Source organism: Vulpes lagopus, chromosome 7 (assembly GCF_018345385.1).
Source record: "Vulpes lagopus strain Blue_001 chromosome 7, ASM1834538v1, whole genome shotgun sequence".
Classification (NCBI taxonomy): Eukaryota; Metazoa; Chordata; class Mammalia; order Carnivora; family Canidae; genus Vulpes; species Vulpes lagopus.
The window spans coordinates 6973480-6990141 of NC_054830.1; the positions used below are offsets into that span (position 1 = coordinate 6973480).

Genomic DNA, 16662 nt, shown 5'->3' on the forward strand with positions numbered 1-16662 from the left:
TTCAAATTCCCGGTTTATTTCAATGGACTTTTAGATCGTAACAGCCCCTCCCAAGTCCCCCTTTCTCTTCTATAAAAAAAAAAAGATACCCTCCTTTGTTGTTGGCACTTACCTATGGTTTTGCCAAAGTTTGCTTGGGCCTGGGGTTGCAATTTTTTGCTATTTGTAAATAAGCCTAAATTTTTGTTGGTAAAATAACCATCAATTTTATTGTTTTGTTTTGTTTTTTCAAAGATCTTATTGATTTATTCATGAGAGACACACAGAGAGAGGCAGAGACACAGGCAGAGGGAGAAGCAGGCTCCATGCAGGAACCCCAATGGGGGACTCGATCCCAGGACCCCAGGATCACGACCTGAGCCAAAGGCAGATGCTCAGCCACTGAGCCACCCAAGAGCCCCCACCGGTTTTATTGTTAAGGTCAACACTTCTCACTTGAAAGAGCATTTTCCCATACCATTATCCCTTTGGTTATAACATCTGCCTGGTGTTTGAGGTCAAGAGGAACAATGGTTTGACAAATGAGAAAACTAAGGCCCAGAATCATGTGCATACAGTATTTCCACTTCACTCCCAGCAATCTGGTTGAAGGAATTTAGGGAAAGACTGAATTTTTGGGGTGAGAATGCAAAGGCCCTAAAGTAGGAGAGGTCTAGCCTCTAAACAGGAGAAGCCCAGTGTCTAAAATGTTTGAAGTGAGTGGGCAAGATGGAGACTAGCTGGAAGTGAAGTCAGAGAAGCAATAGAATCAGATCATACAAGGCCATCTGGGCAAATGTAAGAATGGTGGGTTTTACCTTGAGTGCAATGGGGGTACCCCTGAAGGGTTTTGAGCTGTAGGAGCAACATTATCTGATGTGTATTTTTTTTTAAGATTGTATTTATTTATTCATGAGAGACACACAGAGAGAGAGGCAGAGACACAGGCGGAGGGAGAAGCAGGCTCCATGCAGGGAGCCCAATGTGGACTCGATCCTGGGTCCCCAGGATCAGGCCCCGGACTGAAGGCGGCACTAAACCTCTGAGCCACCTAGGCTGCCCTGATGTGTATTTTTTTTAAGTTCTCTTTGTCTGTTGTGTGACTCTAGGGATGCGAAGATAGAATCAGGGAGGAAAACTAGAAAATTAAGGCAATAATCCCAATGACAGACGGAGATAGCTGAAAGATGGCCAGGGAGAATGGAAGGAGTGGGACCAGCTCTGATGCTAATATTAAGATAGAGCTGATGGCTATCTGCTGATGGATTTGTGTAGTTTTAGGGCAAGGACTCAAAAATGACTCAATGAATTTTTGTTTATCATTGTCAAAAATAATTCTGGATATTGGTAAAGAGAGACTTCATTCAAAAGGATTATTGCAAGAGGGAGAAAAGGTCTATTGAAATAAGAACACTCCAACCATAAGATCTATAAGTATCTTAAAGGTTAGTTAGAAAAAGGCTGTTCTTGTGTAGGAAGGAGTAAGTGAGCCCAGGGAACATCTGTTTAAGGAGGTGTAGTGTAAGTGCCTGACATTAAGCTTTTAATTAAAGAGGCATCCATTTTGCAAAGCTGAGTAAAGGAAATCTCACTTAAAACGGAGTCAGGAGGGACACCTGGGTGGCTCAGTGGTTGAGCATCTGCCTTTGGCTCAAATTGTGATCCCAGGATCCTGGGATCGAGTTCCACATCAGGCTCCCTGTGGGGAGCCTGCTTCTCCCTCTGCCTGTGTCTCTGCCTCTCTCTCTGTGTGTGTGTGTCTCTCATGAATAAATAAATAACATCTTTTAAAAATAAAATGAAATAGAGTCAGGAGTAGGGCACCTGGGTGGCTCTGTTGGTTAAACATCCAACTCTTGATCTCAGCTCAGGTCTTGATCTCAGGGCCCTAAGTTCAAACCCCATGTTGAGCTCCATGCTGGGTATGGACCCCACTTTAAAAAAAAAAAAAAAAAGAATAAAGGAAAATGGAGTCAGGAGGCCAGAAGGAGTGGCCCCTCTTGTGGCCCTTTGCAGAACCAATGGGAAGAGAGGTACCTTGTGTTCTCAACAAGAAGCCTGAACCTTTACTGTACCAGCAGTTGGAGGGAAGATTTTTTTCCTAGCTCAGCAATAGCCCAGCCAGTGAGAGCCTTGCACACCTCAGCCAATGAGAAGCCACTATACTTCAAACTCTCAGTTTACTCCAATGGACTTTTTGCTTCTAACAACCCCTCCCAAATTCCCCCTTTCCTCTGTAAAAGAGCATCCCTCTCCTTTGTTCTCCAGACTTGCCTATGGTTTTGCCATAACCTGCATGTCCTGAAGTGTAATTCTGTTATTCCTGAATAAACCCATTTTTTGCTGGTAAAATAACTGTTTTATTTTTATGGTTAACAAAATTCATCAATAAAGAGTGAATCCACAAAACCCTAGGGCCTCCACCCCCTTAACCCCCAATAAAGACAGAACCCCCAGGTCTATGCTCTCTCTCTCTCTCTCTCTCTCTTTCTTTTCTCTCTTTTCTGGCAATCTTGGGTATGCCATGTTCCCTCCAAAACTTGTGAGTAATAAATCTTATTTTTCAAAGTTATCTGATAGTTGTTGCTAAGGTGCGTCTTGCAATCATAATAAGAACCACAAGGTTGTGGTTCAGTCAGGGCAATGTCTGTGGTGGCTTGCTGCCAGTAGTAGGGGCCCAGATGAGTGCTCCAGGCATTCCTAGCCAATAGCATCACTATTACAGGCTGAGATGGACACAGAACAGATATCCATCTATCTTAATCCATTAGGGAGAAAATGTCATTCCTCTGGCTTTCCATGTCCAAGGAGCACAAACGTCAGCTGAAGTGACTTCTGCACGTACACACTCATAATCTTTATAGCATGTTTGGAAGAAGGAACTGAGTGTTTTCAAATCTTGGCCTTTCTCTTTCTCTTTGGGAGTCTGTAGGACTCCAGAGGAGGGCTTGTTTGACCAGGCTGGGGCCATACACTAAGCATCCAGAGGAGCTTTGTGGCTCACCAGTTGGACCATGCCTGAGTGCATTTGGCAAATGGAACAGTGAAACATCAGAAGGCCAACGAGGCATAGCAAAGCCATCATGCTTCAGTTCAGGCTTTGTTACTCATAACACTGATGTTTTCATCTCTAACTCCCGTGATTGGTCTCAAACTCAGAAGGGACATTAAGAGATGTCATTGACTAGGGTGTGTGATGATGGCTCAGTTGGAAGAGCACACAACTCTTGATCCTGGGTTCATAAGTTTGAGCCCCACATTAAGTCTAGAGATTACTTAAAAATAAATAAATAACCTTTAAAAAAAAGTAACATCTTTGATTTTTCTACAAAGTCCCAACAGTAGACAAAATTCTAGAAGATTATACATCTAACTTCTCATGGTAATTTCCTCGAGGGCCTGGGATTAGAAAGAGGTTCACTTTCTATAATTTTTTTAATAAGATTTTATTTAATAAATAAAAGACAGGGATCCCTGGGTGGCTCAGTGGTTTAGCGCCTGCCTTCAGCCCAGGGTGTAATCCCGGAGTCTTGGGATCGAGTCCCACATCGGGCTCCCTGCATGGAGCATGCTTCTCCCTCTGCCTCTCTCTCTCTCATGAATAAACAAATAAAATCTTTTAAAAATGATAATAATAATAAATAAAAGAGCACAAGTGGGGGAAGGGCAGAGGGAGAGGGAGAAGCAGACTCCCCAGTGAGCAAGGAGGCCTACTAAGGGCTTGATCCCAGGACCCTGGGATCATGACCTGAGCCAAAGGCAGATGCTTAAGCTACTGAGCCATCCAAGCACCCCTCACTTTCTATGTTAAAATTCTTCACAAGCATATGTTATTTTTCATATCAGGAAAAATTATTTTAACAAAGACGTATGTTTAAACACAAATACCCACCAAAAGATGAGTAAGTAACAAATTGTGCTAACACATCCACATGACAGAATTCCACTCAGGAACAAAGTTTAATTCCTAAACAGCTTGGATGAATCTGAACATCATTACAGTGAGTGAACAAAAATACACCTCCCCACACACAAAGGATTTAATACATGATTCTACTTACGTAAAATTCTAGGAAAATAAATATAATCTGTAGTGACAGAAAGCAGATCAGTGTTTGCCTGAGAACATGGGTGGAGGGAGGGAGGGTTAAAAGGAGCCACAAGGAAACCTCAAGGAGTTATGGAAATATGTGTTATATATTTTTTTTTAATCGTTAAATCTTTTTTTTTATTTATTTATGATAGTCACAGAGAGAGAGAGAGAGAGAGAGGCAGAGACATAGGCAGAGGGAGAAGCAGGCTCCATGCACCGGGAGCCCGACGTGGGATTTGATCCCGGGTCTCCAGGATTGCGCCCTGGGCCAAAAGGCAGGCACTAAACCGCTGTGCCACCCAGGGATCCCAAATATGTGTTATCTTGATTGTGGTGATGGTTTCACAAGTGAACACAAGTGTTAGGACTCATCAAATTATGCACCTAAATATGTGCTGCTTGTTTGTGTGAATTATACCTCAATAGAGCTCCTCATTGGGCTGCATGAAGGACTGAGCATAGTACCTGACACAAAATAGACACTCAATGTTAGCTATTGTGATTATCCTTTACTTTCAAAGGAGGCTTATTAGTCATTTTTCCCCAATATTTTGTGGTGCTTTGACACCTTAGGGCCTTGCAAACCTGGGTAAGGACCACCCCTTGAGGAGTGCCTTTGAGCACACTTTCATATGCAAACTGACCAATCCAACTACCTCCTTGATCTCAGTCTTACACAGCAAACCAATATTCCCTCTGCCCTAAATCACCCCAGGACCAAGTAATAGACAACTAGGGACCACCTCTCGCACCTAGAGCCCACCAAAATTATTCAAACTAGCCAAATCTAAACTTGTTCAGCTAGACTACCCTGCCTTGCCTGGTAATAAAGGCTCATGCCTGTGCTTTCCCATTACCCCTGCCTCCTACAGACCCTGGTTTTTGCCCCCATAGTGGCTCGGTAAGGGATAAGCCCCTTCCTCTTGGGAAGTGTAAGTAATAGTCTTCTTTCAAAGGCAGTTGTCTCTCTGTCTATCTCCATGCATGATTAAAAGAAGACTGGGACGCCTGGGTGGCTCAGTGGTTGAGTATCTGCCTTCAGCTCAGGTCATGATCCTGGGATCCTGGAATTGAGTTCTGCACCAAGCTCCTCCCAGGGAGCCTGCTTCTTCCTCTGCCTGTGTCTCTACCTCTCTCTGTGTGTCTCTAATGAATAAATAAATAAAATATTTAAAAATAAATAAAACAAATCTCCAGTACATTCAATACAAAGGGCATCCTCAAGCCCCCAACCCCTCATCCAGGAGAAGGCAGCAGTCAGGGGTAGAAGGAGCTCTGTCTTATGTCCCATAACCCTACCACCCCTCAGAGTTAGCTAAGCCCAGGAAAGGGGTCACTAAAGTTCAGTATACCTGGAAGAAAGACACCACTAACCAATGGCATGCTGAAGCCAGCTCATGCCAGCTCAGGAGGGCCCATTGCTAAACTTGCAGGAGTTTTGAGAGCCCGTTGTTAGTCTGTTGGTCACTTGAAACCAGCCATGATGAGATACTTACACCACAGAAGTTGGCAAACATTACAAATTAGGGCTCCTCCTCCCCCATCACTACTTGCTAGCGCTGACTACGAAACAGTTCCACGTATTCCACTACTTCCAATTTCACGCCTGTTGCTCCATTTCTGCAGGAAAAACAAGAAGAAAGGAAAGAAGGAAACTATTTTTCCACCTCGAGCAGCTCCAGGTAAGGCATCAGCGACCTATTCCAGGACGACCGGCAGAGCCCAGTGTAAGAGTGGGGTTGGCCACTCCATCATGCTCCCCACAACAGGCCTCAGGTCTCCAGATACCCTCAAAACAGATCCCATTCCCCAACCTGAGACTTCTCCAGTCCCAACACCCCAGCCTGCATCAGTCTAGTTCCCCAGGTGCCCTGGGCTGGAACTGCCATATCTGACCATGGCGTGGGACAAGTAGACTCTGACCATGGCCACACTGACCATGAGACACTGGAAGTACTCATCCCATAGTCCCCATATGGCCTGATGGAGAATCTCCACTCCACCTGCTAGTGGGAAAGCATGAGACACCCAGATCCTCTGATAAGGGAGCTTGAGACAAGGAATGAAGGGTGCCAGCTCAGCCCCGTTTTCTCTTCTGGCTCTGCCCACCACAGGGCTGGGCTGGTGGGCAGGTGGTGAACCTGTGGAGTCAAACACGCCCTCCTACCCGGCTCAGATCAGAAGTAACTCTCATCTCAAGGGACTACGTTCCTGATCACTATCAGCCTGCCACCTGTTTCTTTCAAGTGGCTCAGACTTAGCAGGCAGGAATTGCTATGTACTGAACCCCTAAAACCTGCACCATCTGTGAGGACCCTCCAACCTCACCCCATCAACTCTGACTTAACTTCCCACTGCTCATCACTTGTTCCTTCAGCCACACGGTTCCTCCTAATCCTGAAAAATGTCAAGCTTATCCCCCATCTCAGTGTTTTGGTCTTTTCTTTTTCCCAGTGCTTCCCAGAGTGGGTTCCTCATCACCTCTCAGGTCTCCAAACTTCAGTGGCTGGCCCCGCTCACTCTAACAGACACAAGCATGCCCATCATGTGAACCTGGTTTATTGTCTCTAAAATTATTCCATCAACGCATTCACTCGTTGATCGCCCTACCTTCTACTCAGGGCTTGTTTTGTTCACTGCTGTGGCCCCCGGGCCTAGAACAGTGCCTGTGGTATAGCGTGCAGTCAAGAAACATTTGTTGAATAAACCAAACGCTTTTTTGAAAAAAAAATTATTTTTCTTTAATAGCAAAATAATATATATTGTGGAAAAATCGGAAAATACAGGATACCAAGTACAGAAAATACAACTTAGAACCTTCATTAACACTTTTGATGATGAAAGCTTAAGTCTTGCTTGGCTTTCTCATCACGTCCCTCGTGTGCAAGTAGGTATATCAATGGTGTGTCAGTGCGTGGGTGCACATGCATAGGCAGTCTTTCCAAGCCTCCTAAGGGGCCTTGGCCCCTCAGGTCTCCCTAACTCCTAACCCCACCCTTCTGCATCCATCCTGTTCCTGAGAACGACCCTTTATCGAGGACCTTTTTGGCCCAGGGCTGGTAAAGAGTTAAGGCTTTGCAACGTAACCATGAGGTAGCTATGATCTTCCCCATTTCCAGATGTGGATACAGGCCCTCTAGGAGGCTGGCTGATGTCACAGACCAAACAACTGGCAAACAGGGATTCCAATTGTCTGGAGGCTCCAAGGCCTCAGTTTTCCCTACCTGTGGCTTTGAGGCCCTGTCAGCCTGATTACGGGCCCACTGCAAGGTACCTTTCAGATGATGTGAGGCTCCCCAATAAAAGCCGAGATGAACAGGTGGTACAGTCACATCCACCAGTCCATGGACTCTTTGGGGCAGGCCCTGACAATGACCATACAGTGGGGCAGCCCCTTACACAGGATCCTCTCAGCCTCCTGACCCTCCCACCCCAGCCCCTGCAGCTCAAGAACCCTGAGCTTGGGCATGGTGAGGCAGGAGGAGAGGATTTCAGCTGGGGAAGGCATTTCTGGGGTGATGAGAGGGCCTAGCAAGCACAGACTCTCCAGGGCTGGCATGCCCTCCAAGACTGACAGGCCAGGGGCAGAGAGGCCCCTCACGGTCAACCGGATCTTCCGCACATCTCGGAGGTGGCGGCTGATGGCCAGGAGAGTACTGTCAGCCGAGAGGGTACAACCCAGCACCTCCAGCCTCTGCAGGTAGCTCAGCTCCTGGAGGCCTGCATCTAGCCCTGTCTCTGTCACACGGTACGTGCCGCCAAGCACCAATGACCGAAGAGCACGGAAACGTGTCAGGCCCTGCAGGTGCTCATCTCGGAAGGCAGGGACGCGGTCCAGCACGATGCACTCGAGCAAGGGCAGTACAGTGGGGTCCTGCTCCTTCAGCAGCCAGGCCATGGAGATCTCACAGCTGTGCAGCTCCAGGGTCCTCAGGGTGCAGGGCAGGCTGGTGATGGGCACCATGCTCAGGTCGGCCACATGTAAGCAGAGGCGCTTCAGGTTAGGGCACTTCTGGCCCAGGGCCCTCATCAAGGCAGGGGACAGCTGGGGGGCCTGGGAGCCTGAGAACAGGTAGCCACCCATCCGCAGGGAATAGAGCCGGGATGCCATGTACCTGCGAAGGAGGTGCCACATGACCTTAGGCCGCATCTGTAAGAGCCAGAGATGGGTGTGACAGGGTGAGAGAAATGGAGATTATTCCAAGGCTCCTGGCTGCTTGGAGACAGACAGGCCCCAGATGGGTGGGGCTCTAGTGCTCCCCAGGGCTTCTGCTCTTCCCCTGCCAGCCTGACCCTGCACCTCACAGGAGTAGCAAGAGAATTTAATCCCATTATTTTGATTTCTAGGTTTGAACAAAAGCAAGGAAAGAAAAGAGAAGATCATAATAGATTTGTCTTTAGCAACTGAGTGGATTCTCATTATCTGGAGTAAGAAAGCAAAGCGACTCACCAGCATTTTATCCCTTTCTTAATGACCACTGCCAGTAGAAATAAGCAACACAAAATAAAACTGAAAAAGGCTAGAACTGTCCAGAGTAAATTAGAGCCATGTTATAAATAAGAATAATCACAACATAGTAAATGATGAAAGCTGCAAAAATTAACCCTGGAAAGTTAATTACTAGAAAACAAAATATTATTGGAAGCACTGTGCATTTTATTGTAGGTACATTTTACCTTAAAAAAAAAAAAAAGCAGGGCAGCCCCGGTGGCACAGGCTCTCTGCATGGAGCCTGCTTCTCCCTCTGCCTGTGTCTCTGCCTCTCTCTCTCTCTGCATCTCTATGAATAAACAAATAAAATCTTAAAAAAAAAAAAAAAAGGCAGAAAACTTGTATAGCATAAACCCTGGAGGTTATTCGAAATTTGGAATCTGGGGCCCCATCCAGTTCACTGAATCAGAATCAGCATTTTAACAAGATCCTTAGGTAATTTATATACACAGGCAAGATATTCCTTTATAACACTTATTTGTAATAGTAAAAAGTTGGAAATAACTAAATGTCTGTCAACAGGAAAACAGATAAATTGTGGTATATTCATTTAACAATTTAAAAGGAGGAATCCTTGGGTGACGCAGCGTTTTGGCGCCTGCCTTTGGCCCAAGGCGCGATCCTGGAGACCTGGGATCGAATCCCACGTCGGGCTCCCGGCACATGGAGCCTGCTTCTCCCTCTGCCTGTGACTCTGCCTCTCTCTCTCTCTGTGACTATCATAAATAAATTTTAAAAAATTAAAAAAAAAAAAACAATTTAAAAGGAATGAACTAGATTAACATCCTCAGTCAAAATAAATCTCAAAAGCAATGTTGTGTGAATAAAGCTAGTTGTGGGTGGATATATAATAAGCAGCATTTATTTACCTAAATAGAATACCATTATTTAAATTTTAGGAAAACATTAACAAAATTACATATTGGTTCCCTGCACTCACACAGGAAGAAAATAAAAATGTGAACGGAAGACTACAAATGCATTTTACAATAGTGGCTACCTCTGAGGACAGCTTCAAAAAAATGCAACAAATATATCTATAAATGTCATGTGTATATATGTATACATAAACCTTTGCATGTATGTTTCACATGATGTGCGGCAAAAATGACCAAAGATCAAAGTGGGTTAAATCTGGGTAGGGCAGCCTGGTTGGCTCAGCGGTTTAGCATCGCCTTGGCCCGGGCGTGATCCTGGGGACCAGGGATCCAGTCCCGCGACCCTGCATGGAGCCTGCTTCTCCCTCTGCCTCTTTCTTTTTTCTTTCTTTCTTTCTTTCTTTCTTTCTTTCTTTCTTTCTTTCTTTCTTTCTTTCTTCTTTCTTTCTTTCTTTCTTTCTTTCTTTCTTCTTTCTTTCTTTCTTTCTTCTTTCTTTCTTTCTTTTCTTTCTTTCTTTCTTTCTTTCTTTCTTCTTTCCTTCTTTCTTCTCTTTCCTTCTCTCTCTCTCTCCCTCATGAATAAATAAATTAAAAAAAAAAAAAAATCATCTGGGCAGCCCGGGTGGCTCAGCCGTTTAGCGCCGCCTTCAGCCCAAGGCGTGATCCTGGAGTCCTGGGATCAAGTCCCACATCAGGCTCCCTGCATGGAGCCTCCTTCTCCCTCTGCCTGTGTCTCTGTCTCTCTATCTCTCTCTCTCATGAATAAATAAATTAAAAATCTTTAAAAAAAAAAAAAAAAAAGAGAAGTCTGGGTGATGATGGGGCACCTGGGTGGCTCAGTGGTTGAGCGACTGCCTTCAGTTCAGGTTGTTGATCCTGGGGTCCTGGGATCCAGGCTCTCACAGGCTCCCGGAGGGGGACCCAATGCAGGACTTGATCCCAGGATCCTGGGACCACGACCTGAGCTGAAGGCAGATGCTCAACCACCGAGCCAGCCAGGTGCCCAATACATAAAATCTTAAAAGAAAAAAAAATCTGGGTGACGAATGCCTAGTTGATTTCAGATATTATCCTCTACACGTTTCTATAATATATTTGAAATAGTTCATACTAAAACAGGAAAAATAAATACGATGTAAATGGGGAAAAGTGTAAAAAGGTTTGGTTGCGCTACTCAGGAAATAAATTCTGGAAATTAAGTTGAATCTGGAAAATGATTTCTCCAGGAAAACTCATTAATACATAATGTAAGCAACTAACTTTTGTCATATGCTCAGTGTGTGCCAGACGCGGCTCTAAGCTCTCTCCCTGCACGATCTCGCTTATCCCCAGTTTGGCGATGGGGAAACAGGCTGAGGAGCAGGCAAGCGACGTTGCCGGACGCGCCCCGGGCTGCCAAGCTCCAGATCCGGGGTTCGAGGGCCAGACGCCCCACCGCGGCCCACGCCCGCCCGGTCGGCCCCGCGTACCGTGTACAGCGTCAGGTCGACATGTCGCCAGAGCCACCGGTCGTCCACCAGCCTCTTCCAGCGGTGACAAACCCTGGGGGAGGGGACCCGCCGTTAGAACAACCCCGGCCCCGCGGGGACCGGATCCGCGGCCCGGGTGCGGACCCCGGCCCCGGCCCCGGCCTTCCCGCCACCTCCCCGCGCGGGTGCGGGCCGCCACCTGGAGATGCGGATCCGGTCCCGGACCGGGAGGTAGGAGAAGATCTCCAACAGGACTGAGTCGGGCAGGTCGGCCAAAGTCGCCATGATCCGGCCGACACCCACTTCCGCTGGCGGCTGAGGGGCTTCGGGATCTCGTCCCGGGGAGGCCAGCGGCGGCGGATGGCGGGGGTGCCAGCAGAGCGGTGGCCGCCGCCTCCGGCAGCGGACGGACTTTCAGCTTTCCTCCTGCGGGAACATGGTCCGGTCTCAGCGACAGAGCCGCCGCGACCAGGACAGAGCGCGGAGGATGGGGCTGGGAACCAGGCCCGAGCCCGGAAGGCGTGGCTGAAGCTCCGGCGCGGCCCGGAGGCGGGGCCAGGGGCGGTGACGAGTCGGGGGCGGGGCTAGACGAAGCTCGGCGTTCCGGAGGCGGGGCCAGGGGCGGTGACGAGTCGGGGGCGGGGCTAGACGAAGCTCGGCGTTCCGGAGGCGGGGCCAGGGGCGGAGACGAGGCAGGGGGCGGAGCTAGCTGAAGCTCAGATCATTCCGGGGGCGGGGCTGGGGCGGGGCTAGCCGAAGCTCGCCATTCCGGAGGCGGGGCCAGGGGCGGGGCTAACCGAAGCTCGGGCGTTCCGGAGCGGGGCCAGGGGCGGTGACGAGGCTGGGGGCGGGGCTAGGGCTCGGACCAAAGCTGGAAGGCGCGGCTGGGGCGGTGACTAGGGGCTCCGGGGCGAGCCTGGGGAGGTGACGGGAGGCCCGGGGGCGTGTTTGGGTCGAGGTCGAGGCCTAGGAGCGGGATTAAGGGCTGGACGAGGCTGGGAGCGGGGCTAGGGCGAGGATCAGGCCGGGAAAGCGCGGCTGGGGCGGTGACCAGGGGACCTGGGGCTAGCCTAGCGCGGCGGTTATGAGGGGCCCCGGGCCGCGTTTGTGTCCAGGACAAGGCCCAGGACAGGGATTAAGGGCTGGGACGAGGCTGGGGGGCGGGGCTATCTGAAGCTCAGGGGCGTTCCGAAGGCGGGGCCAGGGGCGGTGACGAGGCTGGGGGCGGGGCTAGGGCTCCGACCAAACCTGGAAGGCGCGGCTGGGGCGGTGACTAGGGGCCCCGGGGCGAGCCTGGGGAGGTGACGGGAGAGCCGGGGCGTGTTTGGGTCGAGGACGAGGCCCTGGAGTGGGATTAAGGGCTGGGACGAGGCTGGGGGCGGGGCTAGGGGCGGGGCGGAGGCTCCGGCGTGGCTAAGGATGGAGATGGAGCCGAGATAAGTGGCTGGGGTGGTGCGGGAGGCCCAGGGGCGGGGCCAAGGGCGGTGACGAGCGGCCGGGGGCGGGGCTACAGCCCCCGGACCCAGCTGGGAAGGCGCCCTGACAGCGGAGCTGCAGGGTGGGGGGCGGGGAACAACCCGGGGTTGTGCTAAGGGGGAGCGAGGCCCTTTTTTATTTACTAATGCTTTTTGATGCCTATGAACAAGAATAAATTTGTAGAACAGAAATAGTTTAACAAAGGGTGTGCTCAATTTTTCATTTAGATTGATAGTCCCAAATTGTTCTCCACAGAGGCTGAACTGACACTCCCACCAAATATATATTGCTCATTTTTAAAAAAGATTTTATTTATTTATTCATGGGAGACACAGAGAGAGAGCAGGCAGAGGGAGAAGCAGGCTCCATGCAGGGAGTCCGACATGGGACTCGATCCCCGGACTGCAGGATCACACCCTGAGCCCAAGGCGGGCGCTAAACTGCTGAGCCACCCGGGCTGCCCAAAATAAAATATATTTTTTTTAAATGAGCAATGGGGATCCCTGCGTGGCTCAGCGGTTTGGCGCCTGCCTTTGGCCCAGGGCGTGATCCTGCAGTCCGGGGATCGAGTCCCATGTCGGGTTCCCTGCATGGAGCCTGCTTCTCCCTCTGCCTGTGTCTCTGCCTCTCTTTCTCTCTCTATGAATAAATAAATAAATCTTTTTTAAAAAGATTTTATTTTTGGGATCCCTGGGTGGCGCAGCGGTTTGGCGCCTGCCTTTGGCCCAGGGCGCGATCCTGGAGACCTGGAGATCGAATCCCACATCAGGCTCCCGGTGCATGGAGCCTGCTTCTCCCTCTGCCTGTGTCTCTGCCTCTCTCTCTTTCTCTCTGTATGACTATCATAAATAAATAAAATAAAATTTAAAAAAAATTTTATTTTTAAGTAATCTCTATACCCAACCTGGGTCTTGAACTTACAACTTGGAGATCAAGAGTCACATATTCTACCCACTGACAGCCACATGCCCATATCACTATTTTTAAGATTTTATTTTCAAGTATTTTCTATGCCCAAGATGGGACTGGAACCCACAACCCCAAGATCAAGGGTCCCATGCTGCAGACTGAGCCATCAAGGCACCACCATCATTTACTAAACTAGCAGTTCATTTAAAAATTAGCAGTTTATAAGAACAGCGAAATGTATTCAACATTCCTGTATTGATGAGTATTCAAGTTGTTTACAGATTTGTTACCACAAACAATATTGGAGCTAAGAATTCTCTTATCTATCTATCTATCTATCTATCTATCTATTTTTTCTATTGGATAAATAACCAGGAACCGATTTGATGGGTCAAAGGACACGTGATGTTTAAATTGAGGTTTTGCTAAACCACACCCCCAAAAGCCAATAAAGGCAACAAATGTTTTCAATACACACATTCACACAGAGGCAGGCAGGAATTGGAGATGTTGAGAACTATTTTATTTTTATTTTTTTTAAAGATTTTATTTATTTATTCATGAGAGACACAGAGAGAGAGAGAGAAAGAGAGAGGCAGAGACAGGCAGAGGGAGAAGCAGGCTCCATGCACCGGGAGCCAGACGCGGGACTTGATCCCCGGACTTCAGGATCGCGCCCTGGGCCAAAGGCAGGCGCTAGACCGCTGAGCCACCCAGGGATCTCCTGAGAACTATTTTAAAAAGAAATGCAAGAAAAAAAAAAAAAAAAAAAAAAAGAAATGCAAGGGACGCCTGGGTGGCTCAGCGGTTGAGCGTCTGCCTTTCAGGGTGTGATCCCGGGGTCCTGGGATTGAGTCCCACATCCAGCTCCTTGCAGGGAGCCTCTTTCTCCCTCTGCCTATGTCTCTGCCTCTCTCTGTGTGTGTCTCTCATGAATAAATAAATAAAATCCTTTTAAAAATGCAAAACTCATTAAGATTATACATTAAATGTGTAAAATTTTTGTTTCAACTATACCTCAATAAAGCTAAAAAAAAGATAAATCTGTATGCTCGTCCTCATGCTTATCTATAATTAAATAAAAAAGTAAAACACCAGGGTTTTCATCTATCAGATTAAAAAAGATGAAGAAGCTGGAAAATATCCACACTGGCCTTGGTGTGAGGACACAGACCCTTTCAACCCTGCAGAAGGGGCAAAATTGATTCAAACTCTTTGAAGGCAGTTTAGCAATCAGATTGCAGCCTCTGTTGGACCCGACAGTCCCATGTGTAGGATCTCAAATCATTAAAAATAAATAAATAAAATGAGGTAGGTCTTTCTGTGCTATTTGGAACAATCTCCAGAATACTGTTTGCTTTAACTGGAACAATCTCCAGAATACTGTTTGCTTTAAAAAGCAGAAGGTGTAGAGATCGGTATATATAGTTTTATCTCATCGGAGATACATATATTTCCAAAAAATGCACACACAATTTATTATGTATTTCACCCTTTATACATGAATGCCTGTATAAAACCTAAATCATTCATAGGGCACCTTGGGACACCTAGGTGGCTCAGCAGTTCAGCGTCTGCCTTCGGCTCAGGTCATGATCCCGGAGTCCCAGGATTAAGTTCCACATCAGGCTCCCTGCATGGCGCATGGAGCCTGCTTCTCCCTCTGCCTATGTCTCTGCCTCTCTTTCTGTGTGTCTTTCATGAATAAATAAATAAAATCTTTTTAAAAACCCATAGGGCAGCAGGATGGCTCAGTTGGTGGGGCAAGTGACTGTTGATCTCTGGGTTGTGAATTCAAGCCCCACAGTGAGTGTGGAGATTACTTTAAAAACTAAAAAGTCTTAAAACAAAACCAAAAAAACTAAGTCATTCGTTTCTGCCCTTTGACATAACTTAAAATATTGTATGTTACTTGAAAATACAAAGTCTCTGCTGAAATGTGTTAATATCTGAAAAGTTTTATAATTTTCTTGGGAGGTTCCATATCACACGTTTGAAGATGCAGGAAGTATATAAAATGGAAATTTGGGGGGTGCCTGGGTGGCTCAGTTATTGAGCATCTGCCTTCAGGGTCATGATCCCAGGGTCCTTGGATCAAGCCCTGCGCTCAGTGGGGAGCCTTCTTCTCCTGCTGCCTGCAGCTCTCCCTGCTTATGCTGTCAAATAAGTAAAATCTTTTCTTTTTTTAAAGGAAACTTTTAGTGGTAGTTGCCTTTGGGGATGGCTGTGATCTGAAGGCAAGAAGTCTTTATGCTGCCATATATACTTTTATAATGCTTAAATTTTTACCATGTGCAATTTTTATCTTTTAAAAAAATGTAGGGATGCCTGGGTGGCTCAGCGGTTAAGCTTCTGCCTTCGGCCCAGTGCATGACCCTGGAGTCCTCGGATCGAGTGCCACATTGGGCTCCCTGCATGGAGCCTGCTTCCCCTTCTGCCTGTGTCTCTGCCTCTCTCTCTGTCTCTCATGAATAAATAAATAAAAATCTTTTTAAAAAATAAAATAATTTTTAAAATGTAAGTTCCAGGGATCCCTGGGTGCCTCAGCAGTTTAGCGCCTGCCATCCACCCAGGGCATGATCCTGAAGTCCTGGGATCTAGTTCCCTATTGGGCTCCCTGCGTGGAACCTGCTTCTCCCTCTGCCTGTGTCTCTGCCTCTCTCTCTCTCTCTCTCTCTCTCTCTCTCTCTCTGTGTGTGTGTGTGTGTGTGTGTCTCATGAATAAATAAAATCTTTTTGAAAAAATAAATAAATAATTTTAAAATGTGAGTTCCAAATGTTTATTGATGTCAACCTCTTTGGTATTTTTCCTCAGCAAAAGCACAGAAAAAAATGCTTCATGTTTTAGCAGCCATCCTGCAACTGTGGAAAAACCAAAAGAATCCCACAGAGGTCAAGTCACTTGTCAGGGGGCACAGGCCCAGATCTGATGCCACAGTGCAGCATCTCTACCACACCACCTTGTGCTCTTTCAAATAAATAAGCTAATCTTTAAATCTTTTTAAAATATTTATTTATTTATTTATTCATGATAGACATAGAGAGAGAGAGAGAGAGAGAGAGGCAGACACAGGAAGAGAGAGAAGCAGTTCCATGCAGGGAGCCGGACGTGGGACTCAATCTCAGGACTCCAGGATCACGCCCTGGGCCAAAGGCAGGTGCTAAACCGCTGAGCCACCCAGAGTCCTTTAAGTAATATTTAACAAAATATTTATTCATTCATTTATTTGAGAGAGAGAGAGCGTGTGCAAGCAGGAGCAGTGCCAGAGGGAGAAGCAGACTCCCTCCTGAGCAGGGAGTCCAATGTGGGGCTCAATCCCAGGACCCCATGATCAGGACCTGAGCCGAAGGCAGATGCTTAACCAA

The 16662-nt window shown here is 47.5% G+C and overlaps 1 protein-coding gene across 1 annotated transcript; it reads right to left on the bottom strand.

Moving 5' to 3' along the window:
• Positions 1-6787: 6787 nt before the first annotated feature.
• Positions 6788-11440, bottom strand: FBXL12 (F-box and leucine rich repeat protein 12). The gene is made up of 3 exons (XM_041760391.1): positions 11111-11440; positions 10912-10984; positions 6788-8222 (listed from the first exon to the last, which is right to left on the bottom strand). The coding sequence occupies exons 1-3, from the start codon at positions 11194-11196 to the stop codon at positions 7401-7403; spliced, it is 981 nt and encodes a 326-aa protein (XP_041616325.1). The 5' UTR covers positions 11197-11440; the 3' UTR covers positions 6788-7400.
• Between the last annotated feature and the right edge of the window lie 5222 nt (positions 11441-16662).

What these genes read in the sequence shown, in the direction of transcription:
- FBXL12 (XM_041760391.1), bottom strand. Translation starts at nt 11,196, where the DNA reads ATGGCGACTTTGGCCGACCTGCCCGACTCAGTCCTGTTGGAGATCTTC. An exon ending in GACCGGATCCGCATCTCCAG is followed by an intron (nt 10,985 to 11,110) that starts GTGGCGGCCCGC and finishes CCCCTCCCCCAG; the next exon opens with GGTTTGTCACCGCTGGAAGA. An exon ending in TCGACCTGACGCTGTACACG is followed by an intron (nt 8,223 to 10,911) that starts GTACGCGGGGCC and finishes TGGCTCTTACAG; the next exon opens with ATGCGGCCTAAGGTCATGTG.